At 44.7% G+C, this 26,362-nt stretch overlaps 1 protein-coding gene across 1 annotated transcript in view; it reads right to left on the bottom strand.

The window, feature by feature from the left end:
• ptprua (protein tyrosine phosphatase receptor type Ua) overlaps positions 1 to 7,035 on the bottom strand; it is a 202,344-nt gene extending 195,309 nt beyond the window's left edge. The window contains exon 1 of the mRNA XM_056419063.1: positions 6,814 to 7,035. Within this exon, the coding sequence (XP_056275038.1) occupies positions 6,814 to 6,883 (70 nt within the window). The 5' untranslated portion in view covers positions 6,884 to 7,035. The remainder of the gene's footprint in view (positions 1 to 6,813) is intronic.
• Between the last annotated feature and the right edge of the window lie 19,327 nt (positions 7,036 to 26,362).

Genomic DNA, 26,362 nt, shown 5'->3' with positions numbered 1-26,362 from the left:
TAGGGCATTTGCATGCTGGTTCAGACAAAACACATTTGAATTAGTCATCTTTGACTTTAGTAAATAGTGATGGGAATTCTTCATAATGTTCTGACATTTTATAGAATAATTGACTTTTTTATTATTTATTTAAATATAAAGATTATTTGATAATGAAATTATGTATTAGTTGCAGTCCTTCTACCTATTAATATAGAAATATGTGGGAGAAAAGCAGCAGTACAAGACCGTTGACTAATTAAATTATAAAATGCAACCAGGGAACATCAAGTCAACGCTTAAGTTTAAAAAAAAACATTACAAATCTGCCTCATCTGTCAGCTTTGTGTACTTTTAAGATAGACGCTGGGCATATTTCAGTCGGTACTAAAAGAGGTGCCGAGGTTGGATGCACAGCCCGAGGGAGTCCAGCTTAGTCTTGACCTATTGCTTCCTGTGAGGACATTCTCCAGACAGCAGTGAATTCCCAAAGACATAAGCAGGATGATTGCCAGCTGGTGAAGCGACCGTCCTCTCCGTCTCTGGGTAATCTCGTCGGACAGTTGGCTCGTCACGTTGAATCCGACCCGCGGAACCCACTCGATCCTGGAGAGCGAGGGAGCGGCTCGGTGCCCTTCTGTTCGGCAACTGGTCGAGGTGGCCCGTGTCACCGATACCCGCGTGACAGAGTATTTATATATATATATATATATTGAGGGGCTGCAACGAGCCGCAACGCATTCTTGAGATAAACCAACTGTCCTGAGACCAGCTCGACCCGAGGCCTTTTCTCCCTCGGCATTCCTCGAGGGCCAAGGGTTCGAAAGGCCCCCGGAAAATCCTTTGACCGTTCAAGTGTTAATATCGCCACGGGCAAAAACCCGAGGAGGATTTGGACTCTCCGACGGGCTCTCCGGAGCTTCAAGGCTTCGTGGCTTCAAATCTCCCGTTTTCCCCTCTCAGGAGAACCCTTTGAGACGGCGTCTGTCAATCCCAGTTTGACTGGCACACGAGTGGATCCGGCCGGACCCGGGGGCACAACGCTAATATTAGTAATTCATCTACACTTGTATTGCTTCGTAGCTGCAGAAAGAAAACACGCTCCAACTGATTTATCGTCGCCCCCCCTTATGCCTCCAAAGGCTGACTTTCCACAAACTGAACCCGTCGAGCAAATCGTCCCCCCTCTGCATCATCATCAGCAACATAATTACGCAACATGTTCCATCAACGCCATCGGCAGGCGGCGGCGGCGGCCCATTTCACAGGTACATCAGCAGTAAATAAAAACCAATGAGGGATGAATTAACCACCGCGGCGTGATTTACATTGCCTGGCATGACACGCACGGGAGGATGGGGGAATGTTGATGCTGTTGTGCACCGACAGATATGCTAGAGAGGTTCATGTCATTTATGTTAGCTTTCTCTCATTCCAGGCTTCCTGATTGTTTTCACCTGTCATCACACCTGTCTCCTATGCTCATCAGTGTCAGCCCCGCCCCTGATTGGTCCCACCTGTGTCTTGTTACCATGTGCTTAAATTCCCCTGTCTCCCAGTGTTCCTTGTCAGTTCGTCTGGTCTTTTGCCATGATCAGGTCGGGTTATGTTGTGCTCTTGAAAAGTTTTGATCCCTCACCACATGCGCTTTCATTTGTTCACTGCAGAACCGAAAAATAAAGTACTTACAAATACTTTATCTCTGCCTCGGGTCCTACTTCCTAAGTGTCTGAGATCGTAACAACATTATGGACCCAGCCGAGAAGAACGTTTTCGCCGCTTCTGTCGGTACAGGCGCGCGATTTTTCATCACGAGGAAAAACTGGACAAAGTCAGCCGGAAATACAAGAGCTGCGCCAGGCGGGTTCAGGAAGAATTATCTACACAGATGCAACAACTGTTTGCCCAAATGAATAATTTTTCACTCATCAACAGACTGCTCCTCCGGTCAGGTCATCCACAGCTGGGGATTTGCGTCTCAATACTCCAGCTGGCGACCCAGGTCAGGCTGTTTCCTCCCGATGCGGCTGGCTCTTCCGGAGAGATTTGCGGAGACTCTTCAGTGCAGAGCCTTTCTGGTACAGTGTGATCTGCAGCTTTTTTTCAAACCCAGCAGCTTTTTATCTGAGCATGGTAAGGCGTTTTATATTGTCGCATTTAACGGGAAGAGCTGCAGCCTGGGCTACTGCAGAATGGTCTAGAGACACCATTGGCCGATTTCATAGAGACTATGAGGCGCATTTTGACCACTCATCGCCTGCTACGGAGGCCAGCAGAAGACTGTTTCAACCAACCGCCAGTCAGGTGGTTGATTATGCCATCTAGTTTCGTACAGCAGCAGCGGACAGCGGATGGAATGTTCCGCCTTCGTGGCGCCTCATGACAGGGACTTTGGAACCGATAAAGGACCAGCTGGCTCCACTGGGACACCCGGGATCTGGAATCTCATCGCTGTGGCCATCCGGATCGATAACCGCCCGCCACGCATCCCGAGATGCTATTCCCCAGCTTCCAGAATTCGCGAGGGGTCGGGCCGCCAGCGGAGGGACCATCAGAGGACTACATCGAAATGACGGGGAACCCATGCAGCTGGAAAACCAGGCTTTCTCTGGAGGAGAGGCAGTCACTACGGGAGGTTGCTGTTTACTGCGGCCAGCGGGTCATCAACTCGCTTCATGCCGGGAAAGATCGTGCTCACCAGTCAAAAGGAGGCGCTGGTGAGCAAGTTTCACCCCTCCTCGACCTGTTACTCAGGTAGACATTTGTATTAACAATCAGACCTTTGACCAGGGTGTGTTAATAGACTCAGGGGACGAAAGCCTTATAGACTGGGGCCTAGTCAAACAGCTAAAAATAAAACTGTCCCGCTATCTCATCCTGTTAGTGCCAGTGCCTAGGCGCCGCTTGTTGTTCACAGTTACCCATTGCACTGAGCCCAATTACTATAAATAAGGACCATACCGAGAGCATGCAATTTCATATTTTTGAGTCGACTCAGCACCCGATTATTTTGGGGTTTTGAAGATCCACAATCCTCACATAGACTGGCCTTCAGGAAAGTTAAGGAATGGGAGAGGATTGTAAGGGCAGGTGTAACGCACTGCAACCTGTTAATGCACCAACAGACTCTAGTAGGATCATTATAGATCACCCTGACTATCCTGATCTACACAAGGTACCTTCCTGTTACCATGATTTAAAGAAGTGTTTAACAAGTCTAAAGCCTTGTCGCTACCTCCTCACCGAGATTTTGACTGTCCCATTGATCTCTTTTGGAGCCCCCATTCCCAAGGGAGACTTTACTCGATTTCGAGACCTGAGAGAACAGCAATGGATGAATACATCTCCTCTTCACTCAAATCAGGGATTATCCGTCCTTCATCGTCTCCAGCATTCTTTGTGGGAAAGAACGGGTCTCTGAGACCTTGCATAGACTACAGTCCACTAAATGACATTACGGTGAAGAACCGCTATCCTCTGCCACTCATGTCATCTGCTTTTGAACTGCTTCAACGGCCAAGATATTCACCAAGTTGGATTTAAGAAATGCATATCACTTGGTTAGAATAAAACAATGAGTGGAAAACTGGATTCAACACTCAGAATGGTCACTATGAGTACTTGGTAATGCCTTTGACTGTGCAATGCAGCCGCTGTTTTCAAGCTTTTGTGAATGAGGTTTTATGGAATTCTTGAATATTTCAGTGTTTGTGTATCTGGATGACATACTGATTTTCTCCCCAGACGCTAAATCTCATGTTAACCATGTCCGCCAAGTTTTGCAGAAACTACTGGATAATCAGCTATATGTCAAGGCAGAGAAGTGCGAGTTCCACACAGAAGAGGTGTCTTTCTTAGGATACATAGTCTCACCTAATCATATCCAAATGGATCCTGCGAAAGTCAGTGCAGTATCCCAGTGGCCCACACCAGACTCCAGGAAAAAGGTTCAGCAGTTCCTAGGATTTGCTAACTTCTATAGGAAGTTTATTAGGAATTTCAGTTCTGTTGCTGCTCCTCTGCATGTTCTGACTTCTCCTAAGGTTCCTTCAAGTGGACCCCCCAGGCGGATCTTGCTTTCAAACTTCTCAGAGATAGATTCACCTCAGCTCCCATACTCACCATTCCAGATCCCCAGCGCCAGTTTATGGTCGAGGTGGATGCTTCCAATGAGGGAATTGGAGGAGTACTGTCTCAACGTTCTGCAGAAGACAACAAGATGCATCCATGTGCTTACCTGTGCGAAGTTGACAAACGGGCAGCGCGATTATGGACGGGGAAACAAGGAATTGTTAGCTGTAAAAGCTGCCCTCGAGGAATGGAGACACTGGCTAGAGGTTTTAGTCTGGACAGATCACAAGAATCTAGAATATATAAGAAAGCAAGCGTCTCAACTCCCGTCAGGCCAGGTGGACACTTTTCTTTAGTAGATTCAACTTCACACTCTTCTCAGAATCAAAACCCGATGCTTTGTCTCGTCTTTACGATCCCGAACCACTGGCGGTAGAGCCCAAGACCATCCTTCCACTTAACTTTTCCTGGCAAGTGTAAAGAGGCAAATGTCATGAATCCAGCGCCTAGCGAGTGTCCCAACAATCTGCTGTTTGTTCCTGAGGCTCTTCACTCCAAGGTCATCCACTGGGCTCACTCATCTGTGCTTTCGTGCCATCCGGGAGTAGCAAGAACAATGTTCAGGATTCAACAACGTTTCTGGTGGCCATCCATGAAGAAAAATGTGGCCTTGTCCGGTGTGTGCGTGTAATAAGACCTCATCTCAAGTTAAGATGGGCTTGCTCCAGCGATTCCCCTTGGTCACACATTTCGATGGATTTTGTGACAGGATTTCCCTCATCCAGAGGCAAGACTACGGTTCTAACAGTGGTTGATCGATTTTCAAAGATGGCTCACTTCATCCCATTGACCAAGCTTCCCTCTGCCAAAGTCACCGCAGAGGTCATGATGAATCACGTATTCAGGATCCATGGATTCCCTAATGACATTGTTTCCGGAGGGGTCACAATTCATTTCCGCCTTCTGGAAAGAGTTTTGTCGACTCATAGGTGCCACCGTCAGCCTGTCATCAGGATATCACCCTCAGTCAAATGGACAGTCGGAGCGTCTGAACCAAGAACTAGAGACTCTCCCAGAACCAGACCACCTGGGTGACCACCTCACATGGGTCGAGGTTGCCCACAATACCCTTCCCACAGGTCTCTCTCCATTCCATTGTGTCAATGGTTTCCAGCCTCCACTTTTCCCTAACAATGAGGAAGAGGTGATGGTTCCATCGGCACATGCCATGATCAGACGTTGTCGCAGAGTTTGGGCTGGTGTCGCCAGTCTCTTCTCCAGTTCAGCTCGGATGAAGGCTGTCGGACGTTCATCGCAGGGTCGCTCCTCCTACAGTCCAGGCCAAAAGGTTTGGCTCTCTACCAAAGACTTACCACTCCATGTCGCCTCAAAGAAACTGGCTCCGAGATTTGTGGGTCCGTTTCCAGTGTCCAGAGTCATCAACCCGGCTGCACGCTTGCAACTCCCCAGGACCTTGAGAGTGCACCCAACGCTTCACGCAGAACTGGTGTCGTGTGAGAGCACACTTGTTCCCGCCTCAAGCCCTCCACCGCCCCAGTTCTTTGAAGGTGACGTTACAAGGTCCGTAAGCTACTGGAGGTCCGTAATAGGGAGGGCAAGCAATTCCTGGTAGACTGGAAGGGTTACGGTCCTGAGGCTAGAAGCTGGATAGCTGCTTCATTTATAGACAAGACTCTTATCCACGACTTTACAATCAGCCTGGGCCATCAGGAGTTGGCCCTAGAGGGGTACTGTTGTGCACCGACAGATATGCTAGAGAGGTTCATGTCATTTATGTTAGCTTTCTCTCATTCCAGGCTTCCTGATTGTTTTCACCTGTCATCACACCTGTCTCCTATGCTCATCAGTGTCAGCCTGATTGGTCCCACCTGTGTCTTGTTACCATGTGCTTAAATTCCCCTGTCTCCCAGTGTTCCTTGTCAGTTCGTCTGGTCTTTTGCCATGATCAGGTCGGGTTATGTTGTGCTCTTGAAAAGTTTTTGATCCCTCACTACGTGAGCGCTTTCATTTTGTTCACTGCAGAACCGAAAAATAAAGTACTTACAAATACTTTATCTCTGCCTCCCGGGTCGTGCAATTGGGTCCTACTTCCTAAGTGTCTGAGATCGTAACAGATGCCACCTGCCTGAAGCCTGCACAAGGATAACATGGTAGAGAAATGATGGAGAGAGAGAGAGGGAGAGAGAGAGAAAGAGAGACTCACACAGAGAGGGGGGGAGAGACACAGAGAAAGAGAAAGACAGACCGAGAAAGAGAAAGACAGACCGAGAAAGAGAAAAACAGAGAGAGAGAGATGCAGATAATGAGCCCACTTTCATTTTTAAGATTTTTTTTCAAACGTCCTTAGAAATTACAGTAATCAGCAATACCACTGAGTCGTGTAATGAAAAGATGATGTGATTTTACTCTGAGGTTGGAGGCAATTTCACCCCCCCCCCCCTCCGGGATAATAACGTAGTATGTACAGAAAGGAGAAAGTTCACGCCACTGACTGCCTCCGTGGTTTTTTTAACCGCTCAACACACACACACACACACACACACACATAGAGAGACACACACGCGCGCAACTTTTGAAGTTGCGCCGCAAATTGCAACCAGACTGAAGAGAGAAAAGAGCGACTTTACAACCCCGACGACCAACTTTAAAACAGCGAGTTTGCGGGTCGAGCGCTGCGCGCGCGCCACGCATCCCAGAACGCGCCCCCCCCCCCCCCCTCTGTCTTTCTTTCTTTCTATTTACCTGTTGGCCCCTCCATGCTGTCTGCGTAGATCCTGACGGCCAGCACCAGTAGCAGCGCTGCTGAATACATGTCGGCGGGAGAAGTAAAGTCCAGCTGGTTCTGTCACAAGAAGGAAATCCTAAAGAGAAGTCCAGCGGCAGCGGGACCCGGAGAAGAAGTTGTGCGCCGCTCGTCGCCGAATCCAAAAACACTTTCGTGTTCTTTACAGAAGCGCAGCCTGCAGCCCGCTTCCCTCCTCAGCCCGCACAGGGAGCATCTGATCTCCAGCAAAAGCGTTCAAAAGGAGCCCCCACCGCCCCCCCCTTTCCTGTAACGGCTCCGCTACTTTCTTTTTTTAACTGTCAAGCGAACAAGTGCAGCGCGGCAATGCGGGACTGCGGCGCCCCCACGTGGCGAGGAGGTGAATTGCACCGCCGTTCAAAATATTGTAAAACCCTAAAATTCTTTTGCATATCTGCAGTTTCTGTGGATTCGAGAATGACTAGACATGCGGTTGGGTTTTTGTGTGGGTCTGTATCATCCAAACAGACTCTGAATGTGTATGAGTTCATACATTTCATAGATTGTTGAGTGGGGAACACGTTCATGTGTTTGTTGGTGTTCTTTGCCTGTTTTCAGGTGAGGTAAGGTAAGGATGTTTATTGTCATTGTAAAAACATACAACGAAATTAAGTTGGCGATTCCTCAGTCTGTACAGCAGCAACAAGTAAAAACATGTACAAACAAATTAAGACAGGATATTTAAAACAAGACATTTCAAAATAAATAATAATAAATAAAAATAAATCACAGGCATCAATGGTTTTTCAGTGTCCGACACTGGCCTGTGACCGCACGCTGGCATTTGTACAGCTCAAGTGAGAGGCCCCTAGCACAGTTCACGGCTCAATCCCCTTTTTCATGCTCCAGCAGTGCTGACCCCTGACCCCTGACCTCTGACCTCGCCCATGCATGGGGTCTGCTGAAATGAATGTTTATTTAGCAGGTATCTCCTTGTTTATTGTCCAAAGCATATACAGGAATAAAATGTCTGATCTATTTTCGTCTACCACGCATTTCTACTCATTTTGATCCATGCAGTCTATATAGAGAAAGATAGATAGATACTGTATTCATCCCCAAGGGGGAATTTGTTTGGAGCAGCAGCAAGCAAAGAAATAAAAACATAAAAATATGAATATTAAGTATTAAAAAAAGCCAAAAATATACAATAAACAGCAGAGCAGGACATATTATATTTAAGAACAATTTAATCATAAAGAAAGGGGGAAAATACTAAGTGTGTACAGTGTATATACAGTGAAAGTGGTGCAAGGGTTTTTGATGTTGATTATATTTGAGGAGGATCTGGCCAGAGGTGATTTATTATAAAGTGTTATTGCAGTGGTGAGGAATGTTCTCCTGTCCTTGTGACGTCCCTGCAGTAGGTGGTGGAGAGAGTGGTCCAGGTTATCCAATATCTCCCCCACCTGTTCCGGATTGTCCTGCAGCCCATGATGTCTTCTTCACTTGGATTTGATTCGTCTCGGTCTTTAGGTTCAAGCTTTTTGTCTTTCCACTTTTCAAAAAAGGAGCTAAACGATATGTCATCGCTGGCTTCAACATGACAACAAATAGCAAGAGTGAAACGAACAGCGCAAACATAAAAGAAAAATCTAAGCAGCAGGACGGGACGAGCCTGCTAGGGGCCGCCGGGGCGACCAATGGGAGCCACTGGCTTATTCTGCAGGACCCAGCAGGAACAGAGCACACAGATCATGTGACATGTGATATCTTCATATGCATCTCGTCAAGATCTAGCAACAGACGAGCGCTCCTGTGGAAGAGAAGAACGTGGCCCCAGGCGATCTGTGCCATAAGCTTTTGTGGTTATTTAATAGCTTATTTATTTAGAAACATGCGCCATGCAGGCGGTTATTACCTTCGCATTGAAAATGCGGAAGGTTATGTTTTGATCGCTGTGTATTTATTTGTATGCGTGTTATTCGCATAACTTAAAAAGTATTAAACCGAATCGCATGAAATTTGGTGGGATGATTGGTTATTATCCGGGGACCATTTGATTATATTTTGGTAGCGATCGGGTCAAATCTCAAGGTCAAGGTCATGAAAAGGTCTAAATCTTCTTTGAATCGCATGACATTTGGTGGGATGATTGATTATTGTTCTTTTTACCGTAGCGCGGTAAATTTTTATCCAATTGGCATGCAACTAATGCCAAAATGTGGTATGCGCTCTACCGAGTGCCCGTTCTCGTTAGCAATGTTATATTTTGGCATTTAGGCCAACACACATGGATCTAAACGTACCACAAAACAATCCATTGAATACTAAAACAATTCCATTTTAATGAAATACAATAGGAGTCCTCAGAGAGAGAATTAATTCGATTGCATAGGCCGTCTCTCTGCCGAGGTCGGTTAGGGGGTCCGGCGATTCAAAATGATTGAATGTAAATGCAGCGATCATTTCGCCGGTCGTCTCCCATAGTGAGACATGGAGAAACTCCGTGACACGCCAAGTTTCACGGCTGTAACTCCGGGTTGTATCAGCGTGCGCGCAGCCCGCTGTCGCTCAAAACAAATTAAAGAATGTAAACGCTGCTGCTGCGGGGGGGGGGGGGGGATAATGAATGCGGCTGGATCAGGAACAAAAGGCACGCTGCATTGCAGCGGTTCTGTCAATTGGTGGAAATCCTATAAATCACAACCCACTGGAGGGAATGAAAAGGAAGTTGCCGAGTTTGTCACAGCAAATGTTTTAAAACGAATATGCAGCGTATGAGAGATCTGGGTGTTTGGTCTCAGCCACCGTTGGATCTGAAACATGAGCTCCCGGTTCTGGTATTGATCCGGTCCCCAGTAAATGAGCCTTGGCAGCTAGAACGCAACGACCCGGCCCGGGCACACGCTCTTACCCACTGGCCTTCGATTCGCCGCGGGGTCATTCCAAAGGGACAGGGCCACCAGTTTGGTAGTCGTGAATGAAATAGCTCCACACACACACACACACACACACACACACTGCGATGGTCAGCCAACTCTTTCCTCTACCTTTTAAATTTGTGCAGGGGCCCAAATCCACTCGGATGTATACCTTCCGATGGCATCGAGCCACGCCGCCGGCTTCTGCCGAACCGCCGGCTGCCTCCGAGACAGGAGGAGCTGAATCAAGACTCTTTATCACCACCTGCCTATGAAATATTGATTTTGTAGCCTCGGGGCTTTTAACTTGTGTCTGGGAGATATTTATTTCTCGGAGGGTGGCAGTGGGGGGGTGCATATTGTAAGCTTGCTTCATTTGCCACGCTGTAATAATTGAACGTGGATTTTTAAACTGTTGGGAGAGGTTGATATATTGGTGTCAGGGATATAGTGGTCCACATGCCCTTCAAATCTAATAACTTCCCCTGTGCTAGCGTTAACAGCTCACTCATAAAAGGGCTTATATTACATCTTATATAACCAGTTAATTTGCCCATATTAATTTGGCTGTATTTCATGTCACCCGTGTCACCAGTAATGTAGCTGGAGGCTGTAATGGTGGGAAGCTCAGGGCTCCAGCTGGTGATCGTCATCAGGCCGACACACATAATAAGAAACAGTCAATTACAGCTGCAGGCAAGGATCAATGTCTTCATTTCCACGCTTCACGGTTTATATCAATTTGACGGTATACCTCCGAGCAGGCAACTTTCTCACATCGAGATTAAAGCTGACCTGGCATTTGAATTCTCCCGTGAAAAGAAGTGGAAACTATTATGATGCGGCAGCTATTTTTGCATCATTTTCCATTTCATTAAAAGAGGAGGAAACTTTCTTTTTTTTAAACACGTCTGTTGAGACGTTTTCTCAACGTAACTAAATTGCGAATAAGATGCAATGTGACAGTCGGTTTACACTGAAATACTTTTTTGGCATCCATAGCCAGTTGCAATCAAGGAATTAACATCATAGCGAAACCTACTGTGACACAGATTACACTTTTTTCCCTACAAAATACATTCAAACACTTATGACGATTAAATCAGATCTCATGGAGCAGCACAAAAAGCCACGTTATCACCCTTTTTTCAACAAGTCCGTGTTGCCTCAGATTATTTTTACTCTCTTTCACGACATTGTTTGAGTTTCTATTCTACGCAGGAAGTAGGCGCCCTCGCTTGCGAACCCAGAACTTTCAACCGGGAGACCATTGTTGGCATCCCAAAGGGTTGCTGAGGCAGTGTGAAGTCTTGTTGGTGACGTGCAGCCGTTGCTGTGGAACCTGCACCCCGAAGGTTTTCTGATTCAATAGTGTCATTTAAACTCCAGCTCAAATCTGTTCCATCTGTTTTTAAAAACAGATTGAAAGAGTTGGAGGTCGGTTCGTAGATGTTTTCTCTGACGGAGGTATGTGTGCTCCTGTGTGAACTGGGTTATGATGACTTGAATCTTAGTTTTGGTTTTATTCATGCTGTGATCTAAAAAATGATCTTTCTTTTTTTTATATATTGTCATAAACGTTGTGTAATGTGCTACTGCTGCTGTCTTGGCCAGAACTCTCTTGTAAAGGAGATTTTTAATCTCAATGAGGCATTTTCTGGTTAAATTTAAAAAATATGTATATATTCTAATCTATGGCATGCCTTTACTGTGTATTGTACTTTTCTCTTTTAACTGTTGCAATGTGTTGGCCCGTTAATGCCAAATGGTTTTAATTGACTACTGTACTGCACTTTGTGACACTTTGTTTGTGATAAGTGCAAAATAAATAAACTTGACTTACTTACTTACATATTCTACTTAGTTTACTACTATCTACTACTTAATCCAAACTATGACGTTTTTCCTAGAGCTCTCTATGTGGTTGTGTAGCCTCAACCTCGATGGTTTATTGCCTTTACCTCGATGGTTTCTGTGGTGTTTTAAACAACGTTGCCTGCAGGAGCTCGGCTGGCGTCCCGGCATCATTGCGCTCGGACGGCTGCAGTCGCATCAAATCAGGCGTTGCACGGTTTCGCCCAGGGTTGCGCGGCGGTGTGTGCGAGTGTCAATTAAATCGACCATTTGAGTGACGCCAGGTTGTGAACTTTGACCGATCCAGAAGGTTCGGATGCTCGGTAAACGTCTGGATGCTACAACGCTTCTTCCCGCGGCCGTCTTCCCGGGTCTCGCGGTTGAACGTCGCGGCGTGACGTCGGGTTGCGTCTCTCCAAAAGTTGATTCTGTTTCAACTTCTGCTTTTTCCCCCGCGTTCGCCTAAAATTCACGACCCACATTCATTCTTAGTCTTTAAATTCTCTCTTAGCATTTGTTTTGCGCGTTCAACCGAGTGCAACACTATGAAAATCTTCGATTAAAGATATACCCCCCAGGTGTAAAATATAATTACGGTTTCCCTCTGACTATTGTAGAAGGCTTTGCAAAATTATACATTTTCACTGAGATTATGTTTTCATATTTTACTTAAATATTTGTCTAGTCCAAAAAACAAACAAAAAAAGGCAGATAAATGAGTATGCCCTGCACAGTGTCACAGCTCAGCTGCCCTGCAGAGAGAACCGTATCTTCCCCCTTGAATGCACACAGCTGAGGTCAACCTCACAGCGGACCACTGCTGCGGTGGTTTTTTCGTGTCCGCGTTACATTCGGAGGGATTTAATCTGAGCGGAAAGGTAAACGAAGGCTCGCAGAGGAAGCCAAATAGACGCCGAGCTGCTGCGGTAGCACTATTTTTTGTTGTCATGCAGCCTTGAGCAGCGGTTTTATTATCCACAATATGTTCTGTATACAAGCAGCTCAGAGGGTATAAGTCACAGGTCAATCTAAGGGCTCGGCTGTTTCATAATTCAGCATGGCAGCGGTGCGGCTAGCCTCTGTATTCCCTCATTAACAATAGAATAGTCTTGCATAGAACAGATGGGATGTTTTTTGGGTATGAACACTGTTTTTTCACTTTAATAAACCATGTGACAAAACAAACACACCGGATTGTGCTTTCTTCGACGCACCAGATGGATTTATATTCAGAAGAGTTTCTCTTTGACAAACCTGCACCTGGCACGGGGCACTTAACATGTGCTGCGAATCACATGCATTCAATGTCATGTATCGCGTTGATGTAATGTTTTGGTTGCTCATTTCTCGAAAGCTATCATTTATTTTAAAAAGCATGGCGGTAATTATGCAAGCATTGGCCATTCGGCACAGTTGTGGGTGCACCTGTTTTCCGGGAGTAGTGTGGGTGGGATGGAGCAATGCAAAGGCCCCCGAGGTTGTCCGAATGCAGGAAGGTTTGGTGAGTGGACTGCACCAGCAGTGTTTGTAAAGACTTTTAAAAACTGTAGTTTCACACAGAAGCTCCTCTCTGGTGGTGATGATGAGAGGATGAAATGTTCAGAGGCTGTTGGAGGTTTTGAACCTTCTCCCACCCGCTGTTCTACCAGTGGGGCATCATAGTGCTGTGAGCAACACCAACTGACTGCCGGGGCTGTGAAACACGTCAAGTATTGATCGATTATACTCTTTTTATATGTGTTTTTAGCCATTGTGGAAAAAAATACCCCCGTCGCAAAAAATATATATATCCAGGTTCAATGCAGAGCTGGGCCAGGTGGGCATTAAAGGGGTAGTACTCCAGCACTTTGTTATTGCACTTCCCAAAATGGGTGGATTTAATGTATTTTTTAAATTATTGGTAACAATAAGAATATTGAACTTCAATTCGGGCTTTGTGACAAAAGCTAAAATGCTCCACGCACCTTCGGGGGAACTAACAGTCGCATGAGAATCTTCTCTTGTTTAGTTTTTCAAGTCCTTGGTAAGATTACACAAAGTCAGCTGTCTCATTGTTGACACATAGATATCAATCTGAGCGGCTTGAAAAGTTACCGACTAATGCAAACCAGTCATCAAGAGAATTTCCAACGGACACCATCCAGCCAATGAGAGCTGAGTAGACACACTGCAATGACACAATTTACATGGTGGTTAGATTGAGCCATACGAACAATGAGTTTCATTGTTTCTCTTCACAATCACAATCACAAAATACAGCAGAGGAAGTTTTGGTACGGAAAGAAAAAGTGGAAACTTTGGCGCTGCTTACTTACAAGTATGATCTTGAAAAAAAGCTCACACTGCTCTCCCCTTCTCACGGACACAGCTTCACCCACTTCTTTTATTTCACACTTCTATATCTTTTCTCCGTCGGCACACCGGCAGCTGGTCAAAAGCCCCGAGGTTGGCCGGGGATTGATTCTTTGTGCCGGAGCGGTGGGTTCGGCCTTCGATGAGGAAACGTTGGATTAAAAAACCGTGTCCATAGTTCCATCAATTCAAAGCATAAAACCTCTGATAGTGTTCAGAAGGTCTAATTTCCAATCAGCCTTTATCGCTCATCTGGAGATGTCCTCAAAACCCCATGCAGCGTGAGAATGAGGCGAGCGGCGTCTAATATTGATGTTTATTCGGAAATTGATGTGTATTTCAACCGTACACTCATATTAAGTGTAGCATTGCCTCTTTCTTTGTTTCCAGTGGGGGAGGATTGACTTTTCCCCTTACTAATGACTGACTTGCTGGACACCTCTGCTCATTTACAGTCCGCCTGAAGTTTACAGTAAACACCGCTAACAGAAAGACAATGTGCTCGTTATAGAAGCCATATCTGAAGCCATATATAGAAGCCATATCTGCCAGATCGCAGTAGATCGCCGGAGATCCTGGCAAACTCTGCACTTTACTTTACTCAGCACTTTACTTTGTTTTCCCCCTGTATATTTAGTGTTAGTATTTAGTTTTGTGTTTTATATTTATTTTCATTGATGCTCTGATGTGCACCGCTGCTGTGATTTTTGAAATTTCCCCACTGTGGGACGAATAAAGGAATATCATATATCATATTCACGAAAGGAAATAGACAAGTCGCATGAAGAGTCGCATAATTCAAAGGCTCTGCGGAGACACCCGAGACTGCACTGTGCAATAAACCAAAAGACAAAGGAGGCGGCGTTAATGAAGTCAAGATATCATTTATAAAATCACAAAGGATAATTTCATTCAAATTAGAAGATCCAGTTTCAGGGCCCTGATATTATTCAATTTAGTGCGATTAGTTATACCTGCTGTGGAAGGTTAAATGTCTTCTGTAACAAGAGCCGGCTAACGGCAAGCAACAGGCCGGTTGGCTGTGTCGCTGCCCTGACAAGTCATGTGATCATCGACTCACTCGACAATATGTTATTACATTACATTACATGTCATTTAGCAGACGCTTTTATCCAAAGCGACTTAAATTACGAACAACAAGAATACAGACATATGTCAACATTTACATCCACCTCGCCTCCCGCCCCGCCGTCCTGCGTGGACCATCTCACTCTTTATACTCCGTCAGCTGCTCTCGTGAAGCAGAACGCAAAGACAAATGCAATGATACAGAATAATGTCATCCCAAAATGGTTTAACTCATTCATATGTTCCTAAAGTTACGCTGAGGTCACCCCACAGTGGTGACAACAGCATCGGCTGAAGGCCAGTCAGCATGTTCTCGTCACATCCAAACGATCACAGCAAACTTGTGCTCGGTTTCGGCGATACAAATTAAAAACTAGAACGGGCACTCGGTAGAGCACATACCTTCGCATATCACAAGATTGGGCATTGAATTATGAACATTTTAGCATTAGTTGCATGCCAATTGGATAAAAATTGACCGTGCTATGGTAAAAATAAGATTTTGACCTTTTCATGACCTTGACCTTTGACCCGATCAATCCCAAAATCGAATCAAATGGTCCCCGGATAATAACCAATCATCCCACCAAATTTCGTGCGATTCGGTTTAATACTTTTTGAGTTATGCGAGTAACACGCATACAAATAAATAAATACACGGCGATCAAAACATAACCTTCCGCATTTTCAATGCGAAGGTAATAATAAATAATCTAAGGAATCTAAGTGAAATTTAAAAAAAAGAAGTAATTCAAGGACATAAAACACATCACAACCGTCACAATATCTCAACTTCCCTTTGGGGAGAGTCCGGCGTCTGTTCGACCCGCCCACCTTTCCCAGCAGGCTTCAGCCAGGTTCCCATCGGCCCACAGGGCGCGACCCGACATGTTTTAAATATCACCGGAGCAGAAGGTCGGATGGACAAACAGGCCAATGAATAAAATGCTTTATACGATCATTTGTGGATAAAAAGCTCACATTACGGGTTGCGATACATTTCCACACGGCCACTTGTGTTCAGATGTCCAGTTGAGTGGGCTGACGTCCACCGACAGGAAGCAAGTCGAGAGTCAACGTGGAGGAGATAGCAAACCGGTTATATAAACTAATACGTCCATCGGAATATGACTCAACCTGGCTTTTAGGGCTGATGAGCTGTGATTGCAATGTGCTTGTGTTCGAGTTTTTCCTGGAAGTCAAGAGCAGGGAAGGCAATTCTCACAGCATGGAGTGTTTTTAATAGTTAATATAAAAAACATATGTATTGATTTAACTATTTTATTTGGATGGTTTTGCTGAGCGCCTTGACATAAGTGCAGAGTCGTACAATATCTCCTTTCTACACAATCTGCTGCAGCTGTCAAACTTTATGAAAGACGTTGAACATTTCCACTGACAGGAGACAAAATCACGGCATCTTGACAATTTATTCATGCATTAATGTTTGCTCAAGCAAAGCACACAAAATTCCTCCAACAGAACTGAGGTCTCTGAGCTGACCTTTCACACTCAGTCTCTCTTGTTTGGATAGGAGTCAGAAAGTAAATGACAAAAATAAGTGCTGGAAATCTCCAGAGCGGCTTTTGACACAAAGCTGGAAGGCCTCGCTCCGTTAGCGTGGCAACGAGGCCACTCACTAGTGTGTCGAGCCATCGCGGTAATCACGGAGCATTTCGTGAACAATGCTTTCATTCCCACACATTAATTTTCCAATAAAGCCGAGTTAGACTTGCGGGGGGATTTAATCAGTGTCAAAATGAAAAATAAAACCGGTGTGTTCGGCACGTAAACATGAGGATGGAAATCCAGTGCGAGAGAACAAGTGTACTAAAGCTTCCAGGTGCAACATGGAAATCATCAAATACAGCGTGGTTTTTTAGAAAGGCTCGAGAGGGGCTGACTGTGAATGCCTAAAAGACACAAAATAAAGATTCTGCTGCATGTGGACTGAACGTTTTATCTCATCGCTGCAGTATGTTCCAGTTTTTGGATAGCGCTCGTCATTTATACATCTCCTTTCCCGCCACGTTGAAGTAACAAAGTAAAAAATAATTTTTAAACTTGACTGTACGTACGCAAAACACGTCTTAAACATCACTGACGGCCTCCTAGTCACAAGACCTGTGTCTGTATGACCAATGCACCTCGCTTTGACACCCGCCACTTGGTGGGCTAATGCAGCCGCGAGCCTCAGTTGATGGTTTCCATCGCATTGAAAATGTGGAAGGTTATGTTTTGATCGCCGTGTATTTATTTATGTGTGAATGCGTGTTCCTCGCATAACTCAAAAAGTGTTAAAGCGAATCGCATGAAATTTGGTGGGAGGATTGGTTATTATCCGGGGATCATTTGATTCGATTTCGGGATCGATCTGGTCAAAGGTCAAGGTCATGAAAAGGTCAACATCTTTTTCAATCAATTTCTCTTTTTCTTCAATTTATATCCAATTGGCATGCAACTAATGCCAACATGTTCATAATTCATTGCCAATCTTGTGATATGCGAAGGTATGCGCTCTACCGAGAGCCCGTTCTAGTTTCCTTTTGTTTTTGTACTTGTAGTCTTCAGACCCGGCTGACTCTGACTCAAGCGACATCCTTTGAGGTACCTTATCATCTGTCTCTGGAGACACACACATCTTTATTCGACAGACTGTGGTGTGTAAAATATGTGTTGGCCCCCTTTTAAAGGCAACGATATGTCAATGTATTGTTTACAACTTCTGCTGCCCCCAAGTGGCCACTTAAATAAACACAGAAATATGGCAGGTTTACGGTTTTATTTAAAAAAAAATTGTGTGACTTAATTCCTGAGCAGGCTCAAGAGCGACACTAGTGTCCTCTTGGAATGTGTATTAGTCTGCGTGTCGGTGTTACTTCTGTCGTTGTGGCAATACGTGTTTCATATGTTGTCGTTTGGGATTAATGAAGTTCTCTTTTAGACTCTCGTCTTGTAATTCACTGCACGTTTTGATTACTGGGTAATATCTGTGAACCACACCATCGCACGCGGGATCGGGGACATTTACTCAGTGTCCTGTACTCCAGAAGGCAGAAACCCGGTTCCTCAGGATTAGAATTCATCCGGGACAATGTTTACATGGCCCAACACTTAGAACTATAACAGAGAAAAGAGCATACACGTGAACACAACCAATGACAGCACATGTTTATAAAAAAGAGCTTGTTTACCACGAACATATTCTAATGCAAACAGTCATGAATCAGTCCGTGGTTCTGGGTCCTCTCTGCACAGACAGTCCTTCATTTGAGTCCAGAGGAGCACCACCTGTGCGCCACCTGTGCGTCTCTTCTTCTAGTTTACAGATAGCATTGTTCTCGTGTTCTGATCGCGGCGCTGTGCAAATCAAACGCCCCCCCCCCCTGTTGTTTGTGTCCTACGAGCCGGCCGCTCTCATGATGAATGCCTGCACGCTACGACGCCCTCACAGGACACTTCAATTGAAAATATTGGCCATGTCGAGGGCATATTTTCAGTCGATGTGTGTAATGGATACACGGACACAAGCTACCGCCGCCTCACGGCGCCTTATACATCAAACAAGAGCGGCGTGTGAATCACATTGGGTCCTAACACAACGGCGTTACGCGGCTACTCATCACTTTTAATGGAGTTTCGTGACATTAGGCCGACTCAGCACAGAGTGCAATGTTCTGGTGGCAGTGAAGATGGTGCTGGGGACATTCAGTGGTTTCCTCAGTGTGAAACCCTTTAGTCCAAACAGACCTGGAGAGTTAAAGCAGTAAAACGAGATTTAACTCGACATTTGAAGATGATTTTATCAAGTCGGAACAATGTCAGCTACAATCTATCTGCGGCAAATGTACATCAGTCAGACTACCACCGGGGCTGAACACCCGTTATAGCTAAGACTGCATTCGCTTGCATGTTGGAAAATTAGTAGCATTAAAAGTATACGCAGAATTATCTATTAGCTGATCATGTTTGCAATGTACCCATGGATGTATAGACTACTATTAGTATACTATAGCACTATGATACGAAGGAAAACTTTAAAATGAGATGATTGTACACCGAGGCACGACTATCTTGAGGCTTACAAGTGAACATAATCATTTCTAATGGTGGTGTAGAGCAAAGTAAGCGAGAGATGATATGACAAAATACAACATTGTTATACGGTTATAATTAAAAGTAATTTCATCCTTGATGGTCTCTGATTGAAAACAGACAGGATGTAATAGAGGTCTGCACGGTGGTGTGGTGGGTAGCAGTGTCACCTCACGGCAAGAGGGTCGGATCCCGGGCAGCGTGGGTTCTCCGGGTTCTCTGGCTTCCTCCCACACTCCAAAGACATGCAATCTAGGTTTAGGTTGAGGTCAATTGGAGTCAATTGGTTCTGAAGGGCCCGGAAGCCGTGAACCCCGCCTTCGCCCAATCAGCTGGGATCGGCCCCCGCGTCCAGAAAAAGGATAAGCGGTTTGGAAAATGGAATTATATTAGAGAAATTAGAGAAAAATGAAATGGAAAATGCAGCTGGCCAAAAGCAAACAGAATTATCATTAGAGAATAAATTCAGTGGAGATTTAATTTAAGATCATAAACTAATTATTTATTAAAAGATGAATACCAACATCTTTAAAATGGTTTAAGTGGCCTGAATAAATGTGTTTGAAGCTGGCTCTAAGGCTGGAGAGTTGGGCTCCACCTATACATCACCACAAGTGCCTTCTGGGTAATATACCACAAGCATTCATCTGGAATGAGTCAGTTTAATGTTGGTACTTTGAGTTGATTTCGATCTTTACTTTTACTTTGAGCTGATATTTCTGCACCGTGGCATTGCTATTATATTTATTTCCTAGTTTCTATTTGGCTTTTTAGTTTATAGAAACTATCTTTGCCTTTTTTATTCTTTTGTCCAAGTTGCTTGGGAGGTTACGCTCCTGTTGCACCTGCTGTTACTAAGCAACCAAAACCTCCGCACTGGGATGACGATGACGATGATGATGGTGAAGTTGGTGTAATTTCAACAGAAAGCCTGTCTGACTAAACTAAACCGTCAAATCAAAGACAAATGGAAACGACTAGTGATTACAAAAAAAGATCCTTATGACACAAGGTGAGGCTCATGGGGAAAAAAAACACTTTTTTCCACCGGAGTACTTCCTCCACCAATGACCAAAAGACTCCAGCAGCAGGTGGAGGACAACGATGTACTGCTTCTTCACCAGCGCTGGACAGTGAAAATCACCCGGCAACCTATTCAAAGTCCTAAACTTTAACCGCTGACAGTCCTCCGCTCCCGCCGCTACATAATAATCCCCGTCACTTTCGGAGAAAGATCGCATAAAACTCACATAAGGCCGACGGAGAAAACGTGTTAGTGAGGCCGGGTGGAGCTCCCTAACTGTCCTCGCCGGTATGTGCAGATTGGAACTGTCACAGAGAACCTCCTGCCTGTGTGTCACAAATATTCATGCTGGTATTTTACAATTTTAGATTTGAATAGGCTGGCATGGCAAGGCTTGTTTTGTGTAGCGGGTAGAAAACAGTTGTGTTTGTGCTTGTCTAGTATTTTAATTGATTTATTGTGACCTTTCCTTTGATAGTGTTGTCTGCAAATCCACTTCACCAAGGATAAAGGTACAGTGACACAACACGTCACTGGTTGCTCCATCGACCATTCAACTAGTACGAAGGACAAATTCAACTGCACCCAATATTAGCGTCCAGATAAGTTCCCTTTCTGTTTGTCGACCAATAGAAACGCTGACGCTACGCGGTCTAAACATCTCGAAGCATATTCCTCCCACGAGAAAATATAAACAGCGGTGACAAAAGAATGACCCTTTCTTTGTGTTGCACGAAATGTTGTGAACATTAATATATGGTCACGCCTCACACCCCAGCACATTCACTCGGCTCGGCAACAACCAATCGACTGGCGACTGCGTCACTTCGAGCTAATCACTCGACAAAATCCAGACTGTTTTCTGTCCTGGCTCCTCATTGGTGGAACGAGCTCCCCGCTGACATCAGGACAGCAGGAAGTCTCTACGTCTTCACCCGGAAACTAAAAACACATGTTTTCAGACTACACCTTGAATAAAAACAGATTAGCACTTTAGTGACACTTGAATGGCACTTATGATGGTATTACTTATGGTATTACTTATGGTATTACTTGTGGTATTACATGTGGTATTACTTGTGGTATTACTTATGGTATTACTTATGGTATTACTTATGGTCTTACTTATGGTATTACTTATTGTCTTACTTATGGTCTTACTTGTGGTATTACATGTGGTATTACTTATGGTATTACTTGTGGTATTACTTGTGGTATTACATGTGGTATTACTTGTGGTCTTACTTATGGTATTACTTATGGTATTACTTATGGTCTTACTTGTGGTATTACTTGTGGTATTACATGTGGTATTACTTGTGGTCTTACTTATGGTATTACTTATGGTATTACCTATGGTATTACTTATTGTCTTACTTATGGTCTTACTTGTGGTATTACTTATGGTATTACTTATGGTATTACTTGTGGTATTACATGTGGTATTACTTGTGGTCTTACTTATGGTATTACTTATGGTATTACTTATGGTCTTACTTATGGTATTACTGATAGGTTTTTTTCCTCTCTATATCATTTAAAATATTCACGGTCAAGGAGGTGAGAATGAATCACAGACAACGTAGTATCTTTGGTCAAAGCTTTGGACCAGGGAAGCTCATCGCACATGCTCTGAACACGACCTCACCAACATTCCATCGAGCACCCTTTGGTCCAGCCTTTTATTGAAAGCTTTACACACACACACAACACCAATGGAGAAGTGGAACTGAGGACATGTTGACATATTCCTTCCGTCTGGTTTATTATCACTTCCTTATCCGACTCCCCAAACCCATAACACAACCTTCGGGTGGGAACGCGGAGTTCGGGAAGCTCCTCTGATTGTTGAGTTTAAGATACGGTAAGCAATAACATAACATAAATGTTTATCTCTGTCAATTACTTATGGTCTTACTTGTGGTATTACTTATTGTCTTACTTATGGTCTTACTTGTGGTATTACATGTGGTATTACTTATGGTATTACTTGTGGTATTACTTGTGGTATTACTTGTGGTATTACATGTGGTATTACTTGTGGTCTTACTTATGGTATTACTTATGGTATTACTTATGGTATTACTTATTGTCTTACTTATGGTCTTACTTGTGGTATTACATGTGGTATTACTTATGGTATTACTTATGGTATTACTTGTGTATTACTGGTATTACTTGTGGTATTATTGTCGTATTACTTGTGTTATTATGGTATTACTTGTGGTATTAGTATTACTTGTAGTATTACTTGTGGTATTACTTGTGGTATTACGTGTGGTATTACGTGTGGTATTACTTGTAGTATTACTTGTAGTATTACTTGTGGTATTACTTGTGGTATTACTTCTAGTTCTTCTTCTGTATTTTGGCTTTCTTGAAGATATGTTACTTTCTTAATTCTTGTTGAGTTTGTACTCGTGGTTGAATGCACGTATTGTTAATGTAATATATAGATTTCTGCGATCACATGACGGTTACAGGTGATCCCATCGTCCCAGCTGACCGTGTCTCGTGGAGGCGTAGCACCCGCCCTCCGGTTCCCCCTCAGGTAAACACAGCTAGCTCTGTCAACACATTCGCCCAAGTTTGCACTGTTAGCATTGTTAGTGCCGTTAGCACTAGTAGCACGGTTAGCGGTGCTCTCACTGTTTGCGGTGCTATCACTGTTAGAGGGGTTAGCACTGTTAGCTATGAGTCGCCCGGCCTGCAGTCGATAACGTTGCGATCGAAATGCTCCCGATCTCCGACACTGCATCTTTAAGACAGATACGCGTGCTGTGAGCCGCCTCTCTTCCCCAGCGTCTCCAGCCGGTTCGACACTCGCCAGCATTTATTTTCATAAGCCGAAGAGCAGCGGGCTGTCGGAGTCTGGACGAGAGCGGCGCCTCACACATAGGAAGTTCCTCTAAGTTTTCCATCTTCGCTGTCTGGGCAAAGCTACACTGCCGCACACACACACACACACACACGCACGCGCGCACACACGCAGGTGTAAGCTTTGGAAACTTGAACATAAAGGTCTTCAAATGTCAGACGCTCACCTCAATCATCCGCAGACGGAGCATTAACAGCTTAAAGCGTGTCGTCCCCAAGGAGACGTCTGACTTTTCGTCCTCCGTCAGCCCGGCTCGTTTCCGCAGGAGGAGGTGAGGCTGCCGTCTCTCACTGGCCACGCCGGGCCGCACCGGCTCGTTTCTTTATTTCCCCCCACAGTTGTTTTCCCCTCTGTACCTCCATGGGTGTAATTGCGGTACGAGATGGTACTTTGAGCCGGGGCTGTTCTCATCAGCGCTGAGCAATTACATATGCCCCGAGGGGTGCTGATAAAAACACACACCGAGAATGAACTCTGCGGTGCCGGGTGACGGCGGGGAGGCTACAGCGGGCCCATATTAAACAGAAGCGAGCCCCGGCGAAGGTGGAGGTGAATACAGATCGCTCCCGTGGAGGCGAACGAAGCCCCAGACAAACACCGGCAAGCAGACAGATCCCCGGCTCCAGACCGGGACACCGGGCTTTGTCAGTCCGCTGACCTGTGAAAGGAAACCAGCCTCCATCTCCCTCGCCTCATTACAGTGGTCAGCCAGGTTGATCGAATAGCATAACTCAAAATATCACTCTCTTGTGGCAGTGTGTGAGCGCGTGTGAGCGCGTGTGTGTGTGTGTGTATGTGTTGAGGGTATCCTTATATAACACCAAAGTATTCACAGTTGCTTTAACCATTGGAAGTGTACAAATTATATCTTTTTGTGTTATGTATGCCTCCAGAATCTTAAATCGCTCAGCATTATCTGAATAGGCGCGCCACAAAATCGGACTGCGACCTTTAAAAGGTCAAAGTCTTCACACAAAACAGACCGATATCAGCGTTTATTGTTGTGCAGTTACGCTCGCACAACACATATTCTTTATATTTACCAGTTGTTATGAATATAGTTTGACAAAGAGAAGTGAAAAAGGAACAAGAAAGTTTCAAATTCATACCATGGGAATACTCCATTCTGATTGGCTGCAGGGTATACATTCATTCTTGATAATGGTCACATTACGAATGAGTCTGTTCGCCGTTCTGAAGGAGTGCACTGGCCACATTACTTGAAAGGATGTTGGAAATTTCAATATCGTTATCCTTTATATTTATGTGGTTGCATTGTATGTCGGATTCCTCTGGAAATCAGATGAAATCAAGATAGATAGATAGATATATACGTTATTAATCCCCAAGGGGAAATTTGTCGTCACAGCCATACAAACCGGGCTGCAGTACAGTGAGAGGTTTTCAAAAGGGACGGTCAACACAGAATAAAAGTTTCTTGTAGGACTTTTAAACAATCAATATCTCCGGTGCACCCTCTCTCTCTAAAATGTGCCAGACAGCAAGAGTTTCTGTACCTCAAAGGTCAAAGGTCAGTCCTGAGTGGCGGCGCGAGTGAGTGGATGGTCCAGCTTCCACTGGTACTTCCTCTCATTATTGCTCATTTTTCCCTTTCTCGTTTTCACTTTATTCCACCGTTCCCAACACCAAAGTTTCACTAAACCAAAGAGTGGAAAGAATCCTTCGCCCGCGGTGCTCGGCCGTCACACGTCACACGTCACGGCGTTTCCACTCGGAACAGCACATCGGTTCACACCTCTCGCCTCCGTCAACGGATTGACATCGACACTCGCTTCCATCGGGCCTTGACGGATGCGCCCGTCCTGCTTTCTCGGCGCGACATGCTCGGAGTTCTGGGAGTTTATTTTAAAAAAACACGAAGAAGAAGAGAAGCCACTCTTATGAGGCCAGGACACGAGCTGTGTGATGTGCGGTTGAAGATAAGAGTGGGTTTAACCCTCCTGTTACCTTTAGGGTCAATTTGACCCCATTCAATGTTTAATGTCGGTGTTCTTTGGGGTCAATTTGACCCCAGGCTGTTTTTCACTGTCAAACATATAAGAAATATCAACTTTTTTATATATTTAAAGGGCTATTTAGGTAGTCAACAAACAAACATAAAGTACCTCACACTTAAACTTGGAAAACAATATTAATTCTAATAATTTTCTGGAGGTTTTAATTGCTGGGGTCAAATTGACCCAGAGGGTAAAATATGTCAGTAAATATAAAGGTAACAGGAGGGTGAAACATTGAATGGGGTCAAATTGACCCGAAGGCAACAGGAGGGTTAATAAAAGAAGAGGGGTCTTATGCTCCTGGAAGTCTCGAGTCTACCGGCGATGTTCACATGTTGCTCGCCGACCACAGCGACCGCCGGCTGGCACAGACAAGTCAGTCGGTCGCGCCCGAAGATGAAAATATCTTCACTCCGCCACTTCACGCTGCGATTCCCTCGTAACTTTCTTCCAACGCCAATTCTCACTTCTCCGACGATGAAATGTCTCGACTTCACGGGAAAGCCAGAAAACATCGTGCCGACGTTCATGTTTCCAAGACAGTAAATCCTACTTTGGAGAATTGCCTGTGAAGCGTCTCCATGACATTTGACATTTGTAGTTTTGAGTGGTATGTCTCTACAACCTTTATTTGGATTGCCATGATATTTGATGTATCATCCCCACAGGATGAGTTGGAGAAACTTTTTATTATGCCTTATAACTTCTCCAATAGGTTAAAACTTTAATTTCTCCAATAATTCACGACCTTCCCATCAGCCTCAGCTGTACTTTGTGTTCACTAAACTAAGATGGAGAATACCTGGATGGTACTAAACTACTGCACCTACTCGTTTTCTCTTCTTCTTCTCTTTTCTGAACTATTGGCGGTTTCAGTCCTCCCCACTTTTACCAACCACAATCAAAACAGTTTCTCTTCACATTTTAGAAAAGATATGAAATTGATTTTTTTCCCCCCTGTCATTTCAAAAGATTTACAGCTCTCTCTGTCCGGCACTCACTTTGTTCGTGCTCAGACAAGTTTTTCAATCAACGGCCCCCCGAGAGTACGGCGAGAGGATTTTATGGGAACGCTGTGCAAAAATAATAAAAAGGAAACGTGTGCAAAAAAAAAAAAATACCCGCGTGCGTACGGACACGTTTACAGCTCCTCCGGCAAAACGCCACGACCTCTGACGGGGTCCTTCGGCTCTTTATCCTCCGTCTCCACCTCATCTTGCCTGACACTGCGCACACATGTGTCTTATTCAATTCCAAATGGGAAGTCCCGCTCTGCATTTTGATGACATTCAAACTCTTTAACGAGAGAATAAG

Source organism: Pseudoliparis swirei, chromosome 1, assembly GCF_029220125.1.
Source record: "Pseudoliparis swirei isolate HS2019 ecotype Mariana Trench chromosome 1, NWPU_hadal_v1, whole genome shotgun sequence".
NCBI lineage: Eukaryota > Metazoa > Chordata > Actinopteri > Perciformes > Liparidae > Pseudoliparis > Pseudoliparis swirei.
Note: the sequence above shows the minus strand (reverse complement) of the source record. Positions and strands in the feature narration are given on the sequence as shown.